The sequence below is a fragment of the Anomaloglossus baeobatrachus genome, chromosome 6, assembly GCF_048569485.1.
Source record: "Anomaloglossus baeobatrachus isolate aAnoBae1 chromosome 6, aAnoBae1.hap1, whole genome shotgun sequence".
NCBI lineage: Eukaryota > Metazoa > Chordata > Amphibia > Anura > Aromobatidae > Anomaloglossus > Anomaloglossus baeobatrachus.
In genome coordinates this window covers 238,983,737-239,004,366 of record NC_134358.1, presented here as the reverse complement: position 1 = coordinate 239,004,366, position 20,630 = coordinate 238,983,737, and the positions used below count along the sequence as shown (strand labels likewise).

Below are 20,630 nucleotides of genomic sequence, written 5' to 3'. Positions count from 1 at the left end.
AGAAAGGGGGAAAAAAGTGGAAATTCTGACTCCATTTTTACCAAAGAGTTTCCATGCACATTTATTATATGTATTGTTTTGGACACTTTTTCCAGCTCACTAGACAAGTGACTATGCAGAAGTAGGAAAGATTAAAGTATTCCAACACGGACAGCAGCTGAATACCGTCTGTCTGCGGTCTGTTTCTCAAGGAATGTTTCATAGGAGAAGCTTAAAGTGTAACCGTCGTTTAACACTTTATTTCATAAATCAATAGTACACATGAAAATTAGAAACTTTGTAATATATCTTATCAAAGAAATTAGCTTCTTTTTCTGCAAGACTTTATACCTCCGAATTGAGAATTTTGATAATGACATCCATTCTGGCAGAGAAAGAAGCACAATTCTCTAAGATATATTATAAAGTTGCTTATTTTCATGTGTACTACTGATTTATGAAATAAAAATTAAAACAATGGATAAACAAACTGTTTTCTTGTTATACAAATGACTGATGAAGTTGACCAAACTCCTTGTAAAAACTGACACACTGACCAAACTAATAAACACTGGTGAAAAAAATCACTGGTGTCTGAATGAGGTTTTAGGATGGTCACCAGTGTGGGGTCTGACCAGAGATGGAACACCACAGCACCGTACAGTGGCCGTTATAGGGTCCTGCAGCTCAGATCACATCTTCAGTAGTAGCTGAGCTGAAGTACATGGTGTATTGAGCTGTAGTGTTCTGGCTGACATGCTGGTGGCTGTGGCCCTGGGTGTAGGGGCCCCAATGATCTTTATTAATGACTAGAGATGAGCGGACCCATGCAAGTTCAGGTTCTGGGAGTTCAGCTGGACCTTAGATAAGGGCTCGGTTCCACTTGCGTTTTAAAACATCAGACTGCTCTCACTCTAGTGCAAAACTATGGGGCAGTGTCCATCTGCAATTGATTTCTCATGCCATAAGAGAAAAGGAGGGGCGCACTGCCAAAAATAGCAGAACGCATTTTCCCTGAGTAAGCCGCTGTTTGCGGGATCTCTTCTATCCCCCCATCCCCACCCCCACCCCACCCGCTTGTCCTCTTTTTCTTTACCTCCTCAGAGTTGCTCCATCTATGGATCATATATGGGAGGCTGGTTGGCATTTGCATAATGACCTGTTGATTATAGATCTCCCCTTATCTTAAAAAAAAAAAATGCACGGTAATTGTATTACCTCTTGGTCAGATATTCGGTACAACTATATCTCTTCCTGTGAGTATTCCATCCATTGATTTTTAGGTTATCTAATATTTCTATATACATTTTCTGATGTTGATTGTTCTATATACTCTTATACACATATATATGGCTGGACTGGGTCTATATCGTCTTTAGAGGACATATAATTGTATATAATGTGCATGTATTGATGCAATATGATCCAATTGTATTGCTGTTTGGGGAGGTATTACTTTGTGTCTTGCATGTGGGGGGTTGTTTCATTCTGGTCCATCTTTGGGTGTTTTTCCTGGTTTTAATGGTTTTTAATTGTTGCTTCAATAAAGGTTATACTTTTTATATATTCACTTGGGTGTGCTTCCCGTTCATGATCACTACTTCTCTCCTCTTCATGTTTAAGATTTCTCATGCCATATCTGCATGAGAAATGAACCGAGGCCTAAGGGTACACTCACACGAGTGTATGAATTGGACGAGTACAATGTGAGAAAATCTCTTATTGCACTTGGACCAATGTTGGTCAATTAGGCAGAGCAGATGGTCAGCTTTTTTTTTCTCATCCAGATTCTGGATGAGAAAAAAGTTGCAACATGCTGCGATTTGCTGCCGAAATCATCTGAGACTCACCAATACAACTCAATGGGTGCAAGAAAAAAAAAAAAAAAAAAAAAAAGACGTCACACGGACCATCCTAGTGACATTGGATACAATTCTATCATGTAGCAAAGAACACTGTAAATGCTCCTGTATATGACTGTAAATTGTCCTGTAAATCACCAATAGCTGCTGAGAAAACGGATTGCACACTGACGCCACACGGATGACAAGTGAGAAAAAATCGTCCTACTCTCTTGGATGAGATGGGACGGTTTTTTCATACGTTCGTGTGAGTCCAGCCTAAAGTTCAGTTCTGGACTTGACCTGAACCCTATTGGAAGTCACTGTTTTTTGTTTTTTTTTATTTTATATTTAAAACACACTACCCCAAGTGTAAGCCAATCAAGCACTGGGCTGAGCGCTCAGTGTACCAGAGCACACTGATACTGATGCTCATGCAAGTGGTTACCATACATAAAGCAACTGAACTCAAACACTTTTTTTGTTTTTTTGTATAGTCTGTGTTCGGTATAAACACCGAACTTTAAAGTTCAGGTCTAATGACCTGTCCTAAGGCCGGTCTCACATGTTAGGTTTTTTTTTTCTCCTTCAATACATCTTTATTGTACCCATTTATATTCTGTGAGTGAATTTTTACAATCATTTCTCCATTTAAAAAAACTCTTAGCTTCTCCTATTAAACAGTAAAACAAAGACTGTAGCACTGATAAGTCAAATGTATCTTATCAGGTTATTAAAAAAATAATAATGTAATATATGGCAAAGGAATAAGAGTAATACGATGTTAAAATGCTAAATGTGGGACAATCTGGAGGATTTTTTAATATTTCAGATTCCAATTCTGGAGAATTTTTCTTTACATTGTGCTGTTCTTGTAATCCTTAAAATATAATTAAAATTGATGACTACACCTACATACACTATCCATCAGTGCTGACATTGTCATACCATAAAGGACAGCGTGTACACAGGAAGAATGAAAACTGATTACAAGAATGGGTTTTGGATACAGTTACACAAAAATTAAGTTAAGAAATAACTTAAGATTCCAGTAGACATGTGTCTTACTTGTTGCAGGTCCAATTGGTGCAAGTTGTATTCTCTGTCCTGCTGAACCAACCTCCTTCTTATGAAATGAAGGGATGTATCCCCCTGCTGTATTGTATGAGGGGCCTACATGTCCTCCGAAAGTTCCTGCAGAAGACAATACAATTGTGTAATGTTACAGTGAATAGTCTCGCATCTTGTTTTGCCGACTGAGAAGAAAACCAAAAGATGCCACATAGTAGTCCATATTTATTGAGCAGTTTTTCAGTTCTTGGTGTCAACTAAACCCCAAAAAGTTGCAAACGGCACAACATTTTTACTTTCTGTACCACAATCATTAAAAGTAAAAAAAAAAAAAGTGAAATACCAGAATAAGACATTAGCACCAATTTTTCGGCTAAGTGACAATTATAAGTATTTAGTGCAGCAATGCTGCATCAAAAATTTACCTATTAGCCAAAATTAGATATCTTGTGTTTTGTTTCAATTCAGTTGAGTTTTTGAGTGCGTCAAAGAACTCAACCCGAGAAGTTAGCCTTAAACAGATATATTAAGATGTACACCAGAATATGTCACAAAATCAGCTGCTTTTAGGACAACCTATTCCTTAACTAAAGTGCTCTGTACAATTTCCTACAATAGTTTTTTACACTGCTATAGCAGGTGAAATACAGTATGTATTGAACGTGTCAATCTTTTTAAAGTAAATATATTTCTAAAGGTGCTATTGACATGAATTTATCACCAGATGTCTGTAACAACCATCTAATCCACAAAGGCAAATAAATCAAAACCATAGATGTCTATAAGACAGGAGAAATGACACAGGGAAAAAAAAAAAGTTTTGAACATGCCTTACTGACGTTTAATTATTACTTCAGACAAAAGTCTTTGCTGGTGATGACAGCCTCAAGACACCTCCTGTATGGAGAAATTGGTTGCATACATTGCTCATGTGTGATTTTGGCCCATTCTTCCACACAAACATTCTCTAAATCCTGAAGGTTCCGTGGACTCCTATAAACTCTAAGCTTTAGTTACTTCCATAAATCTTTTATTGGATTCAGGTCATGTGATGTTCCCACCTCCAAACTTTACTGTTAGTATGGTGTTTTTGTGGTGCTATGCATTGCCTTTTGGCCTCCAAACATTGTGCGTATTATGGCATCCAAAGAGTTCAATTTTGGTCTTCTCTGACCAGACTATTGTCTCCCAGTATTTCATAGGCTTGTCTACTTTATATGTGCCTGAACATGCTTTTTGTTCAACAATGTCTTGCCTGGTGAGTGTGAATATATTCATTGTACCTGCTGATTTGGTATTTCTGTAGCTCTCCACAGGTGTGACTCTTGGACAACTCTTCTGCTAATTCTTTTTACTCCTCTGTCTGCAATCATGCAGGAAACACCTGGGATATTCTTTCCACTTCTGGATTATGATCCCAACAGTGCTCATTGGAACCTTCAGTGGTTTAGAATTTACTCTGCAAACAATGCTATCAGTATGCTTAGCAACAATAGGATTACAAAGGTCTTGATACAGCTCACTGGTTTTACCCATCATCTTGTGTGGCACTTTGGTAATAAGGCAGTTTTTTTGGGGTATTTTTTTTATCAGCCACCAGTTGAACCAGCTGATATTACTTTTCACTAAATGGCTAGATTGCTTTCTAATTGCTGATAGTTTTCAGCTGGTGTCATGACTTTTCATTGCTTTTTTCACCTTTGTTTTTTCATTTGTTCAGTACTTTTTAATGTCATTACTCATTATTACATAACGTAATTTATGGACATCTATGGGTTGATTTTTTATTTTTTTTTGTCTGTGTGGATTAGATGGTTTGTTACCAACCTCTGGTGAGAATGTCATGTCAATAGCACTTTTAGAAACATATTTACTTAGAAAATGGTGATGGGTTCAATACTTAGTTCACCTCCTGTATAGAAATCTCCAGTTTTGATGTCTGCCCCAATGTCTTCTATTTGCAGTTGATATAGCATCAGTTTTCCATTTGTAAAGGCATTAGGTAAAAAAACGAATATAGATACCAAGGTAGAGTATGATCATCAAAAACCGAAAATTCCTTTTACCTTAAAATCATAATTTTTATTGGACATATATGCCACAAACAGAGTACATACATACATAGAATAATAAAAATATATTAAATTATTATTGGAAAGAAAGGCGAGAATTTTTTTTTTTTTTATCCTCTCATCCTTCCTTACATACGGAGGTCGGCGTCCTAATTGATCATGACGCCCCCGTTCCTCGTCAACTGACGTCCTATGCTGACCCTCCACTCACTCTCAAAAGACATCCAGTGTGTCTGAATAGCAGTGTGTAAAGTGCAACACCAAAGATAAAGCCCACAAGATTATGTATACACATAAGATGTGCAAAGGAGGGAATTATGTCCGTCACTAATCATCTGTCGTAGACTAGTAGGGATGGGCCAGACTACGTCCTCAAGTCGACACACAATAAATATCAAATATTGACGTAAGCTGTTTTTTTGTCCAGGATTTACCCTACGCGTTTCGCCCCTTAGTTAGCAAATGGGGGCTCATCAGGGGTATAACAGCATGGATCCTTGAAACACACAGCTTCAAACCTAGAATAGAACACAGGGTTTACTTTATCTTAAACCATAGAGACCACTGTTGTAATCACCACAATATGGCATAAAAATAGTGAATCACTGACCATTATAGAATCGCACCAGGACCAATAGATAATATGGTACATCCTCCAAAAAACAATAAAACACCACTTCATGCACCTAGCAATCAAAAAGGAGGGGCATTTTTCACTTGTATATATTTAATAAAGCATAAGCTCCATAGAATATATAATTATTTGAGGAAAAAGTACAACAGTCCAATACCTGGTAGCTTGTTGCTGAACGTAGAGTCTGAATCAAGTTTAGGCTAAATTGCCGCAACAGACAAAATCCGTGCATCCACAAAATTAGTCATGTGGAGTATGCAACCTTAATAACAATTGGAGAAAGGGGAGATACCAAGGCTAGCAGGGCTACCAGAATCAAGGGTACAGAACTCCCACAGAATTATCAAAACCACCTGCGTCGTCATCCTCGGCTTCATCCTCCTCTTTTTTTAGAGCAGGCGAGCACAAATACATACAATCTGAGGAGTGGAGGAGAACATCGCACAAAATAGACACTTGCACAAGGAGGGAATACGATATGCAAATTGTTAATCTGTCAAAGTATAAACTATCTCAAAGTGAAGAAAATATTCTAAGAACAGGGTTATCTTTCGTTCCGACGACGAAATTCGATGCGTTTAATTGGATCAAAGACATTAATCTTTTCACTAGAAAACTCAAATGGAGGAAATATTTTACATCGGTGGAGAAAAAGAGGTGTCTTGAACTTGGTGTCTCACATGATATATTAGAAGACATGGATATATTGATTGAATTAGAAAATGAAGGACTTAGAGCCCAGGGTGAAGGCCCCTTCACGGACCTTAGGAACACAAGCAAGAAGGCCCCCCCACTGGGTGACTATGCTGCTATTGACATCTTTTGCAAAGTAGTCACAGAAGAGATTAAGAAAATAGATCCTAAAAAAAAATGCATCGATACCCAATCTCACGTCTGATGAGAGGGAGGCATTACACAATCTCGAGTCCAACAAATCGGTGGTAATTAAACCCTCCGATAAAGGAGGAAACGTAGTTATCTTAGACCACGATGTATACGTTGGTATGTGCGAGACATTAATTAAAGATCGAACGAGTTATGAACAACTAAGGGAAAACCCCACTCCAGCATACCAAATGGAATTGAGAGGGCTTTTATTGAAAGCCAATGAGGATAAGCTGATTTCATCAGTTGAATTCGATTTTCTATGCCCAAAGTTTCCTAAATTAGCAACCTTTTATGCCCTACCTAAGGTCCACAAGGGTACAAGTCCCATAAAAGGTAGGCCGATCGTCTCAGGTGTCGACTCACTTACTCAAAACTGTAGTACGTATGTAGACCGTATTTTGAGACCATTTGTGACATCACTTCCCTCATATATACGGGACACGCTAGACCTTTTGACTAAACTTGATGGGATAGTTCTGGAGAAGGACATGATCCTTACATCCATTGATGTAGAATCTTTATATACCAGCATCCCCCATCAAGCAGGAATAAGAGCTGTTGAATACTTCCTACAAATGAGAGGTAATCAGTATAGAGCACACAATAAATTTATTCTGGAACTTATGAAATTCATCCTCATGCGTAACGTATTTCTCTTTAACTCAAAATTCTACCACCAACTCAGGGGCACAGCGATGGGGAGCCCCTGTGCTCCCACATACGCTAACAAGCTCCTGGGTTGGTGGGAGAATACAGTGGTGTTTGGGGATGAGGAAGTCAATTGGCACCCCCAGATTTATTTCTGGGGGAGGTACATTGACGATGTGCTGGTCATTTGGACAGGTAGTATTCAATCTTTTGAGGAATTCGTGGGTGAGTTGAATAAGAACAACATGGGACTTCGATTCACTTACGAAATTGGAGTGGATAAAATATCTTTTCTTGATATTTTTATTAAGAAAGGTGAGGATGGACTTTTGGAGACGACGCTATATAGAAAACCGAGTTCAACAAATAGCTTTCTCAGATGGGAAAGCTATCACCCTTTTAATCTGAAGAAGGGGATCCCGAAGGGACAGTTTATGCGTATTCGCAGAAACTGTTCAAATGATCAAGAATTTGAGCGACAAGCGTCCCAACTATCTAAAAGATTCTATGATCGGGGTTACCCGAAAAAAATGATAAGTAATGCCTTCAGTCAAGCAGCCCGAACGGAGAGATTGAGCCTTCTGCATAACACCAAGAAGAAGGAAGAAACGACCAGAACTAGATTGATAGCAACGTATGATGATCAGAACTCCCAAGTCATGAGGATTCTGCGGAACCATTGGAGTATACTTCAACAAGACAGAGACCTAGAAGAGACCATCTTCCCATACCCTGCAGTGACGTTTAGAAGAGGATGTAACGTCAAGGATCTGGTTGTAAAGAGTCATTTTTCTCCTCCCGAGAATTTAGGTTCAACTTGGCTACAACAAAGAGAGCATGGGACTTTTAAATGTAGGTCGTGTAAATTCTGTAGTTTTATTGACTCTTCCAAGGAATTCCGTAGTGCGCGGACTGGGAGGGTTTATAGGAATAGATCTTTTGCAAACTGTAGGACCCAAGGGGTAATTTATCTCTTTACGTGTACCTGTCCGAAAAACTATGTTGGAAAAACTAAAAGACAACTACGTGTTCGGATAGGGGAGCACCTTGGGGACATCCGTAATGATAGAGATACCCCGATAGCAAGGCACGTTAATTCAGAACATGGAGGCATCTTTGATGACGTTAAATTTAAATGTATTGAGACAGTCCCCGAACCTGTGCGTAAGGGTGATTGGGACAGAATCTTATTACAAAGGGAGGCCAGATGGATCTTTTGGATGGAGTCCGCGTATCCAGACGGCCTGAATGAGCAAATCAGCTACACTAGCTTCTTGTAACAGGATAAATTGAGATTCGGCCATATTTTTCTATCTAATTATGGTCTATAGTGGACCGATATATTATACTTAATCTCAGCACTATAAGGCTGGGTCATTGAATATCTATTACATATATGTAATAAAACAGTGTAGGAACATTAGTATTTTTCTTCTATTGACTATATTTTGATTAAGATTTAATTGTCTATATTTGACCACTGTAACTAGTTGTTCCCCTGTGGGTATATGAATCTGTGATTACATATTCCTGGCCCTTTATATTTATATTTATCGTATATACTTATGAGTATCTAATGTATATATGCACCCCTTCCACATATAGCTACCTATATGAATGTGTGTTCACACACTCCTTGTCTAATGTATATGTATATTGGTTACCTGCCAGTATATATAGGTTACTTCTGAAATAAATATAATTAAATATATGTACCCCTTCGACACTTACCTACTTAGATGGATTCAAGTTTATAATTTTCTGGCCTGAGTGTATATTATGTATGCCCATGAGTGTATATGTGGGTTGCATCTTAAGCACAGATATTTATATATGTACCCCTTACACCTATATGCTTTTGTATGGTAGGGGCGACTATCTGTGCATCAAATCCTATTGTTGTCTGGTACACATATACACCAGAACTATAAAGGTAACGTGCGAGGTAGTGTCTGTGATCTTACAGCACTCCTCGCCTATCCTAATGCGTGTGCGCGCGCTGCTGCAGTGTGCGCACTGATGTATTATTCAGACGCGGTCAATATGACTGTGGGTGCTTACAGTGCGCATGCGCGAGATATGTGGCGCGTGTGCGCAGTGCATAGGAAAGTTTTTGCGTCGGAACTATCGGCGAGTGCAAAAGAACCGTGGGTACTATCTGGTGGTTGCACTGCCTGACAGGAAATGACTTGATTCTCTGTTTTTTGGCGCGATTTTCAACTATATAAACTGGATTTGGAGTATCAGCTAGTGAATGAACGCCCAGATGGAGTACATATCGTTACCTGGGGACTATTTCCTTGATGCGATTCAGGTATTTGAATTCTTTATGTTGTGCAGTTCTGATGCTTATGCATACTTACATATATGTTCATGTGAATACAGCGGGCTTGTTGCCAATACTGTTTCTTATATGATTGGTATTGCAGAGGGCTTGAACGCTATCTAAGGACTCTGCTTATATTGTTTTCTGAAAGCCTGGGTATGTATGGTTTGGTGTGGTGTACACATTATGGGTGGTGAGATATCACTTGCACTGAGTATTACCCTCTATTAGCAGGCTGGTGGGGTGCACAATTTCTGGTGCATATCTGAGGATGATTATAACCGGTATATAATTTAATATATTTTTTTATTAAGGTTGCATACTCCACATGACTAATTTTGTGGATGCACGAATTTTGTCTGTTGCGGCAATTTAGCCTGAACTTGATTCAGACTCTACGTTCAGCAACAAGCTACCAGGTATTGGATTGTTGTACTTTTTTCCTCAAATAATTATATATTCTATGGAGCTTATGCTTTATTAAATATATACAAGTGAAAAATGCCCCTCCTTTTTGATTGCTAGGTGCATGAAGTGGTGTTTTATTGTTTTTTGGAGGATGTACCATATTATCTATTGGTCCTGGTGCGATTCTATAATGGTCAGTGATTCACTATTTTTATGCCATATTGTGGTGATTACAACAGTGGTCTCTATGGTTTAAGATAAAGTAAACCCTGTGTTCTATTCTAGGTTTGAAGCTGTGTGTTTCAAGGATCCATGCTGTTATACCCCTGATGAGCCCCCATTTTCTAACTAAGGGGCGAAACGCGTAGGGTAAATCCTGGACAAAAAAACAGCTTAAGTCAATATTTGATATTTATTGTGTGTCGACTTGAGGACGTAGTCTGGCCCATCCCTACTAGTCTACGACAGATGATTAGTGACGGACATAATTCCCTCCTTTGCACATCTTATGTGTATACATAATCTTGTGGGCTTTATCTTTGGTGTTGAACTTTACCCACTGCTATTCAGACACACTGGATGTCTTTTGAGAGTGAGTGGAGGGTCAGCATAGGACGTCAGTTGACGAGGAACGGGGGCGTCATGATCAATTAGGACGCCGACCTCCGTATGTAAGGAAGGGTGAGAGAAGGATAAAAAAAAATTTCTCGCTTTTCTTTCCAATAATAATTTAATATATTTTTATTATTCTATGTATGTATGTACTCTGTTTGTGGCATATATGTCCAATAAAAATTATGATTTTAAGGTAAAAGGAATTTTCGTTTTTTGATAAAGGCATTAGGTAGCATTCACACAGGCAACCCAGAGTGTTATAAAAATGTGCAGTTGTATTGCTTTCATAAAACTTCAAGGCATTCAAAACAAAACAGCGTCTTCTGGGCACAGAGGTATATCAGCAAATAAACAGTTTGTGCAGGGTCTTCTGGACAGATTACAGTCAGTTTTCCTGGAGCCAACTTTCCATGAATAGGGGGGCACGGTCCTACCAGTCTCTGTGTCCCCTTCAGACTGAGCTCCTGTAGCTTCCAGCACCAAACGGGAATATTTAAAACAGCCTGGTTACTCAGCAGTGTGCACACTGCACTTGCTAAATCTCCCTAGCAGAGTGCGAGACACATGTGAACACATGCCATGGTCCTTAGTTAAAGCTGGCCAGGTGCATGTAAGACCTTCAGTGCTGAGCTATAAAGCAGTCTTGCTTGGCTTTGCTACAATGTATTTTATATAATATACATACATATGTGCCGCCCCCGTGTCAGCAGCCGGTACTGCTCGGATACGGATTCGCGGAGGCTCGAGGGGTTCTCCGGACCCGGGGGTCGTGCAGCCACTCGAAAGAAAAAGGGGGAGTATTTACAGAGGACTGTACGTTTAGAGTTCGTGACATCACCCACTGTGTGTGGTAAGGTGGGATACCACCGCTGCCGTTGCGAGCACACGGTGGCAATGGGATGGCAGCCAGGTGTTTAACCCCTCCGTGGGTAGGGGGGATGCCCTGGGGCTCGGTGATGTTGGCGGAGGGTACCGTAGGGGAAGTAGGGGTCACTGTGTACTCACTCAGTCCAATAATGCTGACACCGACAACTTGTAAACCGAAGTTCTGAGCACAGCTGCAGCAGGGAGGGAGCACGCCTGGATCCCATGCCCTTTGGTGTTGCTTGTTAGCCTGTGACATTTTCCTTGGCACCTTTCTACTGATTGGTCCCTGTAGTATAAAACTAGTCGGGTCCCGCTCACCCGTATGGCTAACGGAGTGAGCTTGCTCTCAGGGTTCACACTTGGGATTTTCTTTACTACGGATTGGGAAAGTCCTATCCCCCTCGTTGCGCTAGTACCCCAATTTTGGAGCAGGTGGAGAATGGATCTTAAAGGCTCTGTCCTCGTCGGGTGAATTACCGGGACGCTTGAAGCTACTTCCCAGCCTAGGGTCCACGTACCCAGTTGTGCCCTGGCCCCTGTCCGAAGATGGCACAAGGCCGCCGGCTACCCTCCTCGGCAGTTCCGTGCCCCTTGTCACAATCCCCTGCGAACGGGGTTCCAGCTCCTACCAGGCCTAGACCAACGTCTGCCACCTAGTCTACGAGGAGCCCAGCTCCTGACCTCTCCTCTTGAGAGTCACCACTCAACTTCTGTCTCTGTCTCATGACACTCCTGACCTCCCCTAACCAACCCCCCTTTTGGCCAGTCCTATTCCCTTCAGGCTGTCCATTGGTGTGTCTGGTGTGTGTGGTGCAGAGTGTTTCTAGAGTTTTGATTAGCTTGTTCTTAGCAACACCGAAGGCCAGGGACCCGTAACCAAGGAGGAGATGGATATCATGCAGAAGGGCATATTGCACAATACCCTGTGACGACCTGATAGGCCAGGGCGTCATACATACATACATACATACATACATACATACACTAAAGAGAAAAGGGATAACAATGTTTTGAACTTTTGACTTTCAGGTTTCATCACCATTAGACGTATCTCTGGGATCAGGGACAGCCAGCTAGGGCCTCCCTATCCGGAGTGCCAGTTTAGAAGCTTGGGTCCTCTGTTATCACTGCCACCCTTTAACAATATCCAAGTGAGTTGCGACCAGTATGCATTAACATTGGAAATGTGTAGAAGAAACCTGGGATCAGATTTCTGTCGATACATGCTTGAATCTGATTGAGAGCTTCCCAGAAGGATTCAGGCAGTGTTGAAAGCCAAAAGGTGGATTTTACAAAATACTAGCAAAATAATAAAAAATATAATTTAGACTTTAAGAAGCAAAACAGTAACCATGCCGTGACATGACAAGAATCTGCATATCTAATCATATGCTAAATAGTTGCAAGTCAAATTTATGTATGAGATAGCCAAGATGATTGTCTATAAAATGAAGGTAATCATGTTCGAAACTGTAGTGGATGGTGAGATATGAAGACAAAGTCAAAAGTTCAAAACATTGTTACCTTTTTGCTTGTCACTGTATATATTAAGATGTTGAAAATATATGGGGTTTTTTTGCCTACAAATGAGCAAACTTGCTTACCTGCGTTGTTCCTAGTAAATGTAATTCCACCTAGCGGAGCAAGAGGTTTTGTGGATAAAGCGCTTCCCCAGGTAGACTGATCTGCTTCTTTATTAGCAGATATTAGCCCTATATTCTTTGGGTTCATACCTTGATGTGGTTGAAATAAAAGCAATGTTATTACAAGAAACTGAATTTCTCATGCCAGATTGTAGATTTAATATATTAGAAAGGATCCAAAGAAAAAACAATAACTTTAGAAGAAATTGAAAGATCTGGAAGCTATGTAGGATCACATAGCTGGGACAAATATAGAATTCGCCCAAGTAGTTTAAAGAATTTATGAATTTGTGCTTAAGCGGAAGTGAAGGCTTAGTGCCAGACAGAGCACAGGCTTAACCATACCCCTCCAGGAAGCTATCGTATATCCCAAACTGTGTCCTAAGCCATGGTCAGTGGCTTGAAAAAGTATTCATAAATTCATACTCCACTTAACCACATTTTTTCACGTTACACCAGCAAACATGTATTTTATTGTGATTTTTATGTGAAATACCAGCACAAGGTAGCAAGTATTTGTGAAGTGTAAAGAAAATGATACATTGTTTCTAAAGATTTTAAAAATTGTAAGCAAGCAGGATCCTGGATTGGAGGTGTGTATTAATGAGGTGACAAGCCTCTGGCCATATGAAACCTGGTAAGCAGGCTCCAGCACTGATGGGTGCGGAGAGGGGTAATAGGACCAATATGGGTTCAGGTTTTAGGAACAACTAGAAGAAATAGGAGGAAGCAGTCTTCCCCATCCTCCAAATCCAGCAGGTGAAGCTGACTTAAAAGGGTATTCCATTCTCCAAGACCCTATCCCAATATGTAGTAGGTGTCATAATATTAAGAAATACTTCCAATTGAAAATGTAGTATAGTTCTCCTGATTAGCTATGTCACTTACTTCATGTGCAGGGCATTACAGTAGCTTAGGTATCCATGATTATGACCACACATATAGAGACATTTAGTTGCTAGTGGTCGAAACCATAGATACCTTAACTACAGTAATGTCCTGCACTTGAAGTAAGCGACATGGGTACTCAGGATAACTATACTGCATTTCTAAATGGAAGTATTTGCTAATATTACACCAACTACATATTGGGATAGGATAATGGAGATGGAAGTACCCCTTTAACTCAGTCTGTCTGGCTCTGCAAGGTAGAGAGACATTGTGTGATTTGCTCAGACCCTGCTAGAGTCGGAGAGGAAAATTAAAAGGGAACCTATCAGGTCCAATATGCACTCAGATCCACGAGCAGTTCTGGCTGCATATTGCTAACCCCTGTCTAACCGTCCCTGTATCTAGTAGCATACATAAAGACATCTTTAGGAAGAGTATTTCTAAAGCTAATTTCTATGCTAATGAGTGCAATGACTAGTCGCAAGGGCGTTATATCCCCGCGACTAATCCACCCTCTTAGCAGAAGTACCGGCACTTCCAGTCATGCGCACTAGGAAGCCGGGTGTACACTTCCTGGCTTCAGAGAGGTCTAGGGCGCATGACTGGACGTGCGGTGACTTTTGATCATGCGCACTGCCTGGTGTTTGATGCAGTGACAACGGATAGAGGTACGAGCATTACCGCAGATGATGCTGGGCATTGAGTAGCATGTTAATATGACCCTAGGGCATGCTAACATGCTACGAGGGCCGATAAGTTGCAGGGATATAACGCCCTTGTGACTAGTCCCTGAGCGCTCATTAGCATATCATAAAGGAGTTTTAGAAATACCTTTTCTAAAGATCTCTTTATCTATGTAGTGTATACAGGGCCAGTTAGGCAGGGATTAGCAATATGCACCCAGAACTGCTCGTGGTTCTGGGTGCACATTACATCTGACAGGTTCCCTTTATCACAGCACAGCTGAACTGCTCATATCTTGTACCGTGGTATGGGCTCTTGTTTTGTTTCACTTCGTGCTGGAGGCTTATGAATGTCTAATAAACTGTCCTGTTGCCTCAAGAATCCTTGTGCTTGTCTGAACGCTACCACCTGAAAACGAGCAAATCTCTACAAAATAAAAATTTGAAAACTGTGACATGCATTTGTATCTAGCCCCGCTGAGTCAATACTTTGTAGGCCCACCTTTCTCTGCAATTTATGCTACAAGTCTTTTGGAGTATGTCTCTTCCAGTTTTGACCATTTAGCCTGAGGACACACGGGCATTAATGCGAGTCAATCCCATGACATTTGGCTCCAGCTTGGCTGGAGTTTAAGCCCAGTGTTATGCGAATTTCAGGCCAATGTGATGCGATCCTGCGATCACAGCACAGCTGCGGATGACTGGGCGGGCGCTACAGAGGAGAGGGAGGCATTATTTCCCTATCTCCTCCATTTTCAGCGGATGCGATTCTCGCACTGCACTCACATTACACCGGTGTAATGCACATACAGTGCGATGTTTCTCTTGCACCCATAGACTTGTTTGGGTGCAAATGAAAACTAACCGGATTCCACCTGCAGCATGCTGCAATTTTTTTTTTTTTTGGTCCGATTAGGTCTGAGAGAAAACAAATTGCTCATGGGAGCGGCCCCATAGAGTAACATGGGTCCGGGTGGAATGTGATTTTTTTTTTTTTTATTTTATCTCATTCTTGCTTGAAAACTGCTGTTCAGACGCCTCCATCCAATCTAACTGAGCTAGAGCCATTTTGCAAGTCTTGTCACAGATTTTCAATGGGATTTAGGTCTGGACTTTGACTGGTCCATTCACACACATGAATATGTTTGATCAAAACCATTTCAATGTTCCTCTGGCAGTATGTTTAGCATCATTGTGATGCTGAAAAGTTTACCTATACCATTTCAAATCTTTTGCAGCCGCTTATAGATTTTCCTCCAGGATTGCCCTGTATGTAGCTCCATCCATATTCCCATCAAGTAACTTCCCTGGTGTCTTCTGAGTGATGTGCAGTGTTAGTATTCCGTCACACATAGCGTTTTGCATTTAGCCCAAAAAGTTCAACCTTGGTCTTATCAAACCAGAAATTCTTTTTCCACATGCTAGGTGTGTCCTCTACATGGTGCTTTGCAAACTACAAACAGGACTTCTTATGGTTTGTTTTAAAAAAACTGCTTTATTTTTGCCACTCTTCCATAAAAGCCAGATTTGTTGAGTATACCACTATTAGTTGACCTGTGGATCTCTCCAGCTCCTCCAGAGTGACCATGGACCTCTTGGCTTCTTCTGTAATTAGTGCTCTCCTTGTCTGTTTAGGTGGATGGCCAAGTCTTGGTAGGTTTGCAGTTGTGCCATACTCCTTCCATTTTTGGATGATGGATTGAACAGTGCTCTGTGAGAAATTCAGAGATTGGGCTAATTTTTTTTTTTTTTTTTATAATCTAATTCTGCTTTTCTCTTTTTCCACAACTTTATTTCTGAGCTGTCTGGTATGTTCCTTGGTTTTCATGATGCTGTTTGATCCCAACTGTTCCCAAATAAACCTCTGAGGCCTCACAGAAAAGCTGTAGTTATACTGTGGAAAAAATTCCAGGTTAAAATTACAGATGGACTCAATTTACTAATTAGGTGACTTCTGGAAGGAATTTATTTCGGGATACAAGGGCTGAATACAAATGCAAGTGACAATTGCAGATCTATATATTTTTAAAATAATAATTAGAAAACAATGTATCATTTCCATTCCATTTCACAAATACTTGTTACGTTGTTTTGGTATATCACATAAAATCCCAATTAAATACATTTAAGTTTGTGGGTGTAATGTGAAAAAAATGTGGAAAGGTTCACTGGGTACGCATACTTTTTCAAGGCACTGTATCGACCCGACAGCAATGCATAATAATCTTCTCAGAATAGACTAAATAAAAGTCTGCCCCAGAACTAAATTGTTACCTATGGACAGCCTGGCCTAAACAAACCTAAAACCAGTTTCTGCCTACATGTGATCTATTGGAACAAATTGCAGCACTGAAGAGAAAATAAGGCCAACCAAAAGGCTTACTATGGGAGTTCTAAGCATAGAAAATAATGACCCACAATCATTCAAGCCTCAGGTGGATCGATGCTGTGAAATAGGAGTTTCCCAACCAGACAACTCTATTCCTATCATATTACCATATGATGACTTACCTGGTAGATATCGTGACTGTCTAAGGTAGTGTTGTTTAGCAGATGTTGCTTGTCCAAAGTCTGTTCTTAGAATTCCCACATTTGATGAACCTTTATTTAATTCTCCAGTGGGAGCTGGATCTGTAAACCTTAAAACAAAACAATACTTTCAAGAAAAGGGTTTAGGCCTAAGCCACACGGCGAGAAAAACAGTGCGAGTGGAGTACGATAAAACATCGCATTCCCCTCGGACCAATTCTAGCCTGTGTGTCAGCACACATGAGCGATTATTTTCTCAGCCCTAATCGGACTGAGAAAACAATCGCAGCATGCTGCGATTGTAATGCGAGACTCTTTCTCTCGCACCCATTCAAGTGAATGGGGCGAGAGAAAAATCGCACTGCACTCGCAGTACACCGGTGTACCGCCAGTACAGTGCGAGAATGGCAATAGCCGACTACGCAGGAGAGAGGGAGAGAAATCCCTCCCTCCCCTCCTGAGTGCTGGCACGCCCCCCGCAGCTGAGGTCTGCTCGCACGAACGGACCTCAGTTGCAAGGACACACGCATGACACTCGGCTCTGCTGTACTGCCAGCACGAGCCGAGTGTCATGCAAGTGGATCGCAATAGTCCCCGTGTGGCCCCAGCCTTAGTGTATAAAACAGCTTTTTATATTAAATAGATTTTTTTTTCTCAATTATTTAAAATTTTTCATATCACTATCAATATTAACCCATTATCTCAAAGCCTGTTTTCACCTTGCTAACCCGGCCATTGTTTTCAATTCTGACCAGTGTCACTTTATGCTATAATAACTATAGAACTCTTCAACGGATCCCAGTGATTCTAATAATATTTTTTCACGTCATATTGCACTTCATGTTAGTAGTAAACTTATGTATTTTTTTGCGTTTTTGTGAAAATATCGCAATTCTGAATATTTTGCAATTTTCAAACTTTTACCTTATTTTTCGGACTATAAAAGAAGCACCAGGCGATAGGTGTTAGAAGTGGAAAATAGGGAAAAAAAATTTTGAAGCAAAAAATGTTGTGACTAATCTTCATTGCGGCACTGAATTTTGGATTATGACAAATAAAGGTGGAGATTGTTTTTTTTTTTTAACTAGTATCCCAGTGAAAACACATTTGATTATCGCAGTCCAAGCCACCAATGGTACCACTACAATACACATTTTTTTCTAACTCTATGTTTGCACCGGACTATCCCTTTAAACTGTTACAAAATTAAATCCTTTACATTTTATACAGATGTGTAATTAATTTCATGCTGAATCTCACCCATATAAAGGATCATCATTTTTATTCTCTTTAAGCATGGTCATGCTGGGCTTCTTAGAATATGATATACCAAAGTCCGTATCAAATTCATCCCAGCTGTCTTTTAGAACTGACTGGCCCCAGCGTCGTCTTCCATGTTTAAGGTTCATAACGCTGTTCTGTGGCCCATTAGTTACTGGCTTCTAAGAAAAAACAGAAATAATCTGGGTTTCTGTTGCAGTCTGATAGGACAGTGGCTGGATAAAAGGTTATTTTATATATGTGATAAAAATTATATGGAAAAATGAACCACAGTTGCATATAACTAGTGCTACAACATCTTGGGTAAATAATAAAGACAGTGTAGTAACCAAACCCATAGACTGTATAATTCCTGGCTCGGCTGCGACAACTGGGTGAAAATTAGGATCTTCTGAAGAAATCCTATGTGTTAGATTTCTTTGCAAAGATCCTTTGTCTTGAGACTAAAGCCTGCTTTACATGCTTCAATTTCTCGTGTGATCGCATTTGCGATCGCACCTGCCCCCATAGTTTGTGCGATATGGGCAATTTGTTGCCCGTGTTGCACAAAGTCGTTTACCCCCGTCACACATACTTACCTTCCAAACGACCTCGCTGTGGGCGGCGAACATCCTCTTCCTGAAGGGGGAGGGAAGTTCGGCGTCACCGCGACGTCACACAGCGGCCGTCTAATAGAAGCAGAGGGGCGGAAATGAGCGGGACGTAAACATCCCACCCACCTCCTTCCTTCCGCATTGCCAGCGGGACGCAGGTAAGCTGCAGTTCAGCGTTCCCGGGGTGTCACACGGAGCGATGTGTGCTGCCCCGGGAACGATGAACAACCGGCGCAGAAAAGGACGTGCAATTTTTAGAAAATGAACGACGTGTCAACGAGCAACAATAAGGTGAGTATTTTTGCTCGTTAACAGACGCTCGTAGCTGTCACACGCTATAATATGTCAAACGGCGCCGGATGTGCGGCACTTACGAAGTGACCCCGCCGACATATCGTTTGATATATCGTAGCGTGTAAAGCCTGCTTACAGGTAGATGTTTCTCTGAGAAGGGTTGTCCACCCCTTTTTCCTTTTAAAACTAGACCCAATGTAGCCTGAAAATAAAGAGAACCATTTAGCCGATTCACCATCATTCTTTTCTTTTTTTGCCTTGTGGTATTCGTTGATGTGTTTTATGTCAAATTCTTCAGAATGGCTCAAGTGGTTCATGAATCTTGTGCAAAATAAAAAAAAAACATTTTTGCTTTCATTTTTTTGCAACTTTTTGAGCAAAAAGTTACATGTGCTGGTAACATTTAACAAAATTTGCTCAAAAATGTCAGATATATCTGAACTCACTTTGAGGTGAAGGGGAGGAGACTGGAGCAGATTTGCACTAGAAAAAAATAGCGACTTTTTAAAACGTGCATCAGCTGAAATCATCTAGAAACCACAAATCCTGCTCAAAACAGCAAACATAAAAAAAAAAAAAAAACAACAGACTGTAAAAAAGGTGCAAATGAATAAAGAAAAAGGAGCAAATTAAACAGTCAAAAAACACCAAAATTAGGTAAAATAAGACCCAAATACAATAATGAATTAGGCCATAAATTCTTATACTGATCCCCACTGCTCCTCTGTGGCGTAGTCTATTTTAGGCCCCCTTCACATGTCCATGTCTCTGGAGCTGTTTTTTTTTCTATGGGTACCACACATACCCATTATAACCTATGGTGCTGCTCACATATCTGTGTAATCACATGGACTGTGTGTCAATTTGAAGCTCACAGAGACATGTCCATATTTTTTCAGGCAGCTTGGGTGACAAGGGTTAATACAAGCCTATGGGTCATTGAAAAACATGTACCGCAGAAGGATGGCATTTCTGTGCCATCCATGTGCTGCACGCATTGAAAGCATAGGAGAAGCTTTGTAATTACTACTATTATTATTATAGCGCCATTAATTCCATGGCGCTTTACAAGTGAAAAGGGTATACATAAAAACTAGTACATCTTCATTAACAGTACAAAACAGGCTGGTATAGGAGGAGAGAGGACCCTGCCCGTGAGGGCTCAGAGTCTACAGGTAATGGGTGAGGGTACAATAGGTGAGGACAGAGCTGGTTGATCAGTGGTGTACTGGACTGAGGGATATTGTACATTGAAGAGGTGGGTCTTCAGGTTTCTCTTGAAGCTTTTCACGGTAGGAGAGAGTCTGATAAGCTGGGGTAGAGCGTTCCAGAATATGGGGGAGGCACGGGAGAAATTTTGTATGCGA

General features: G+C 40.6%; 1 protein-coding gene across 3 annotated transcripts in view; it reads right to left on the bottom strand.

Moving 5' to 3' along the window:
- MAK (male germ cell associated kinase) overlaps nucleotides 1-20,630 on the bottom strand; it is a 116,821-nt gene that overhangs the window by 13,392 nt on the left and 82,799 nt on the right. For all 3 annotated transcript variants that reach the window (XM_075314763.1, XM_075314762.1, XM_075314764.1), the window contains exons 10-13: nucleotides 18,356-18,537; nucleotides 17,078-17,205; nucleotides 12,954-13,082; nucleotides 2,889-3,014 (exon numbers count right to left, since the gene is read on the bottom strand). In XM_075314763.1, coding sequence (XP_075170878.1) covers nucleotides 2,889-3,014; nucleotides 12,954-13,082; nucleotides 17,078-17,205; nucleotides 18,356-18,537 — 565 coding nt within the window. The remainder of the gene's footprint in view (nucleotides 1-2,888; nucleotides 3,015-12,953; nucleotides 13,083-17,077; nucleotides 17,206-18,355; nucleotides 18,538-20,630) is intronic.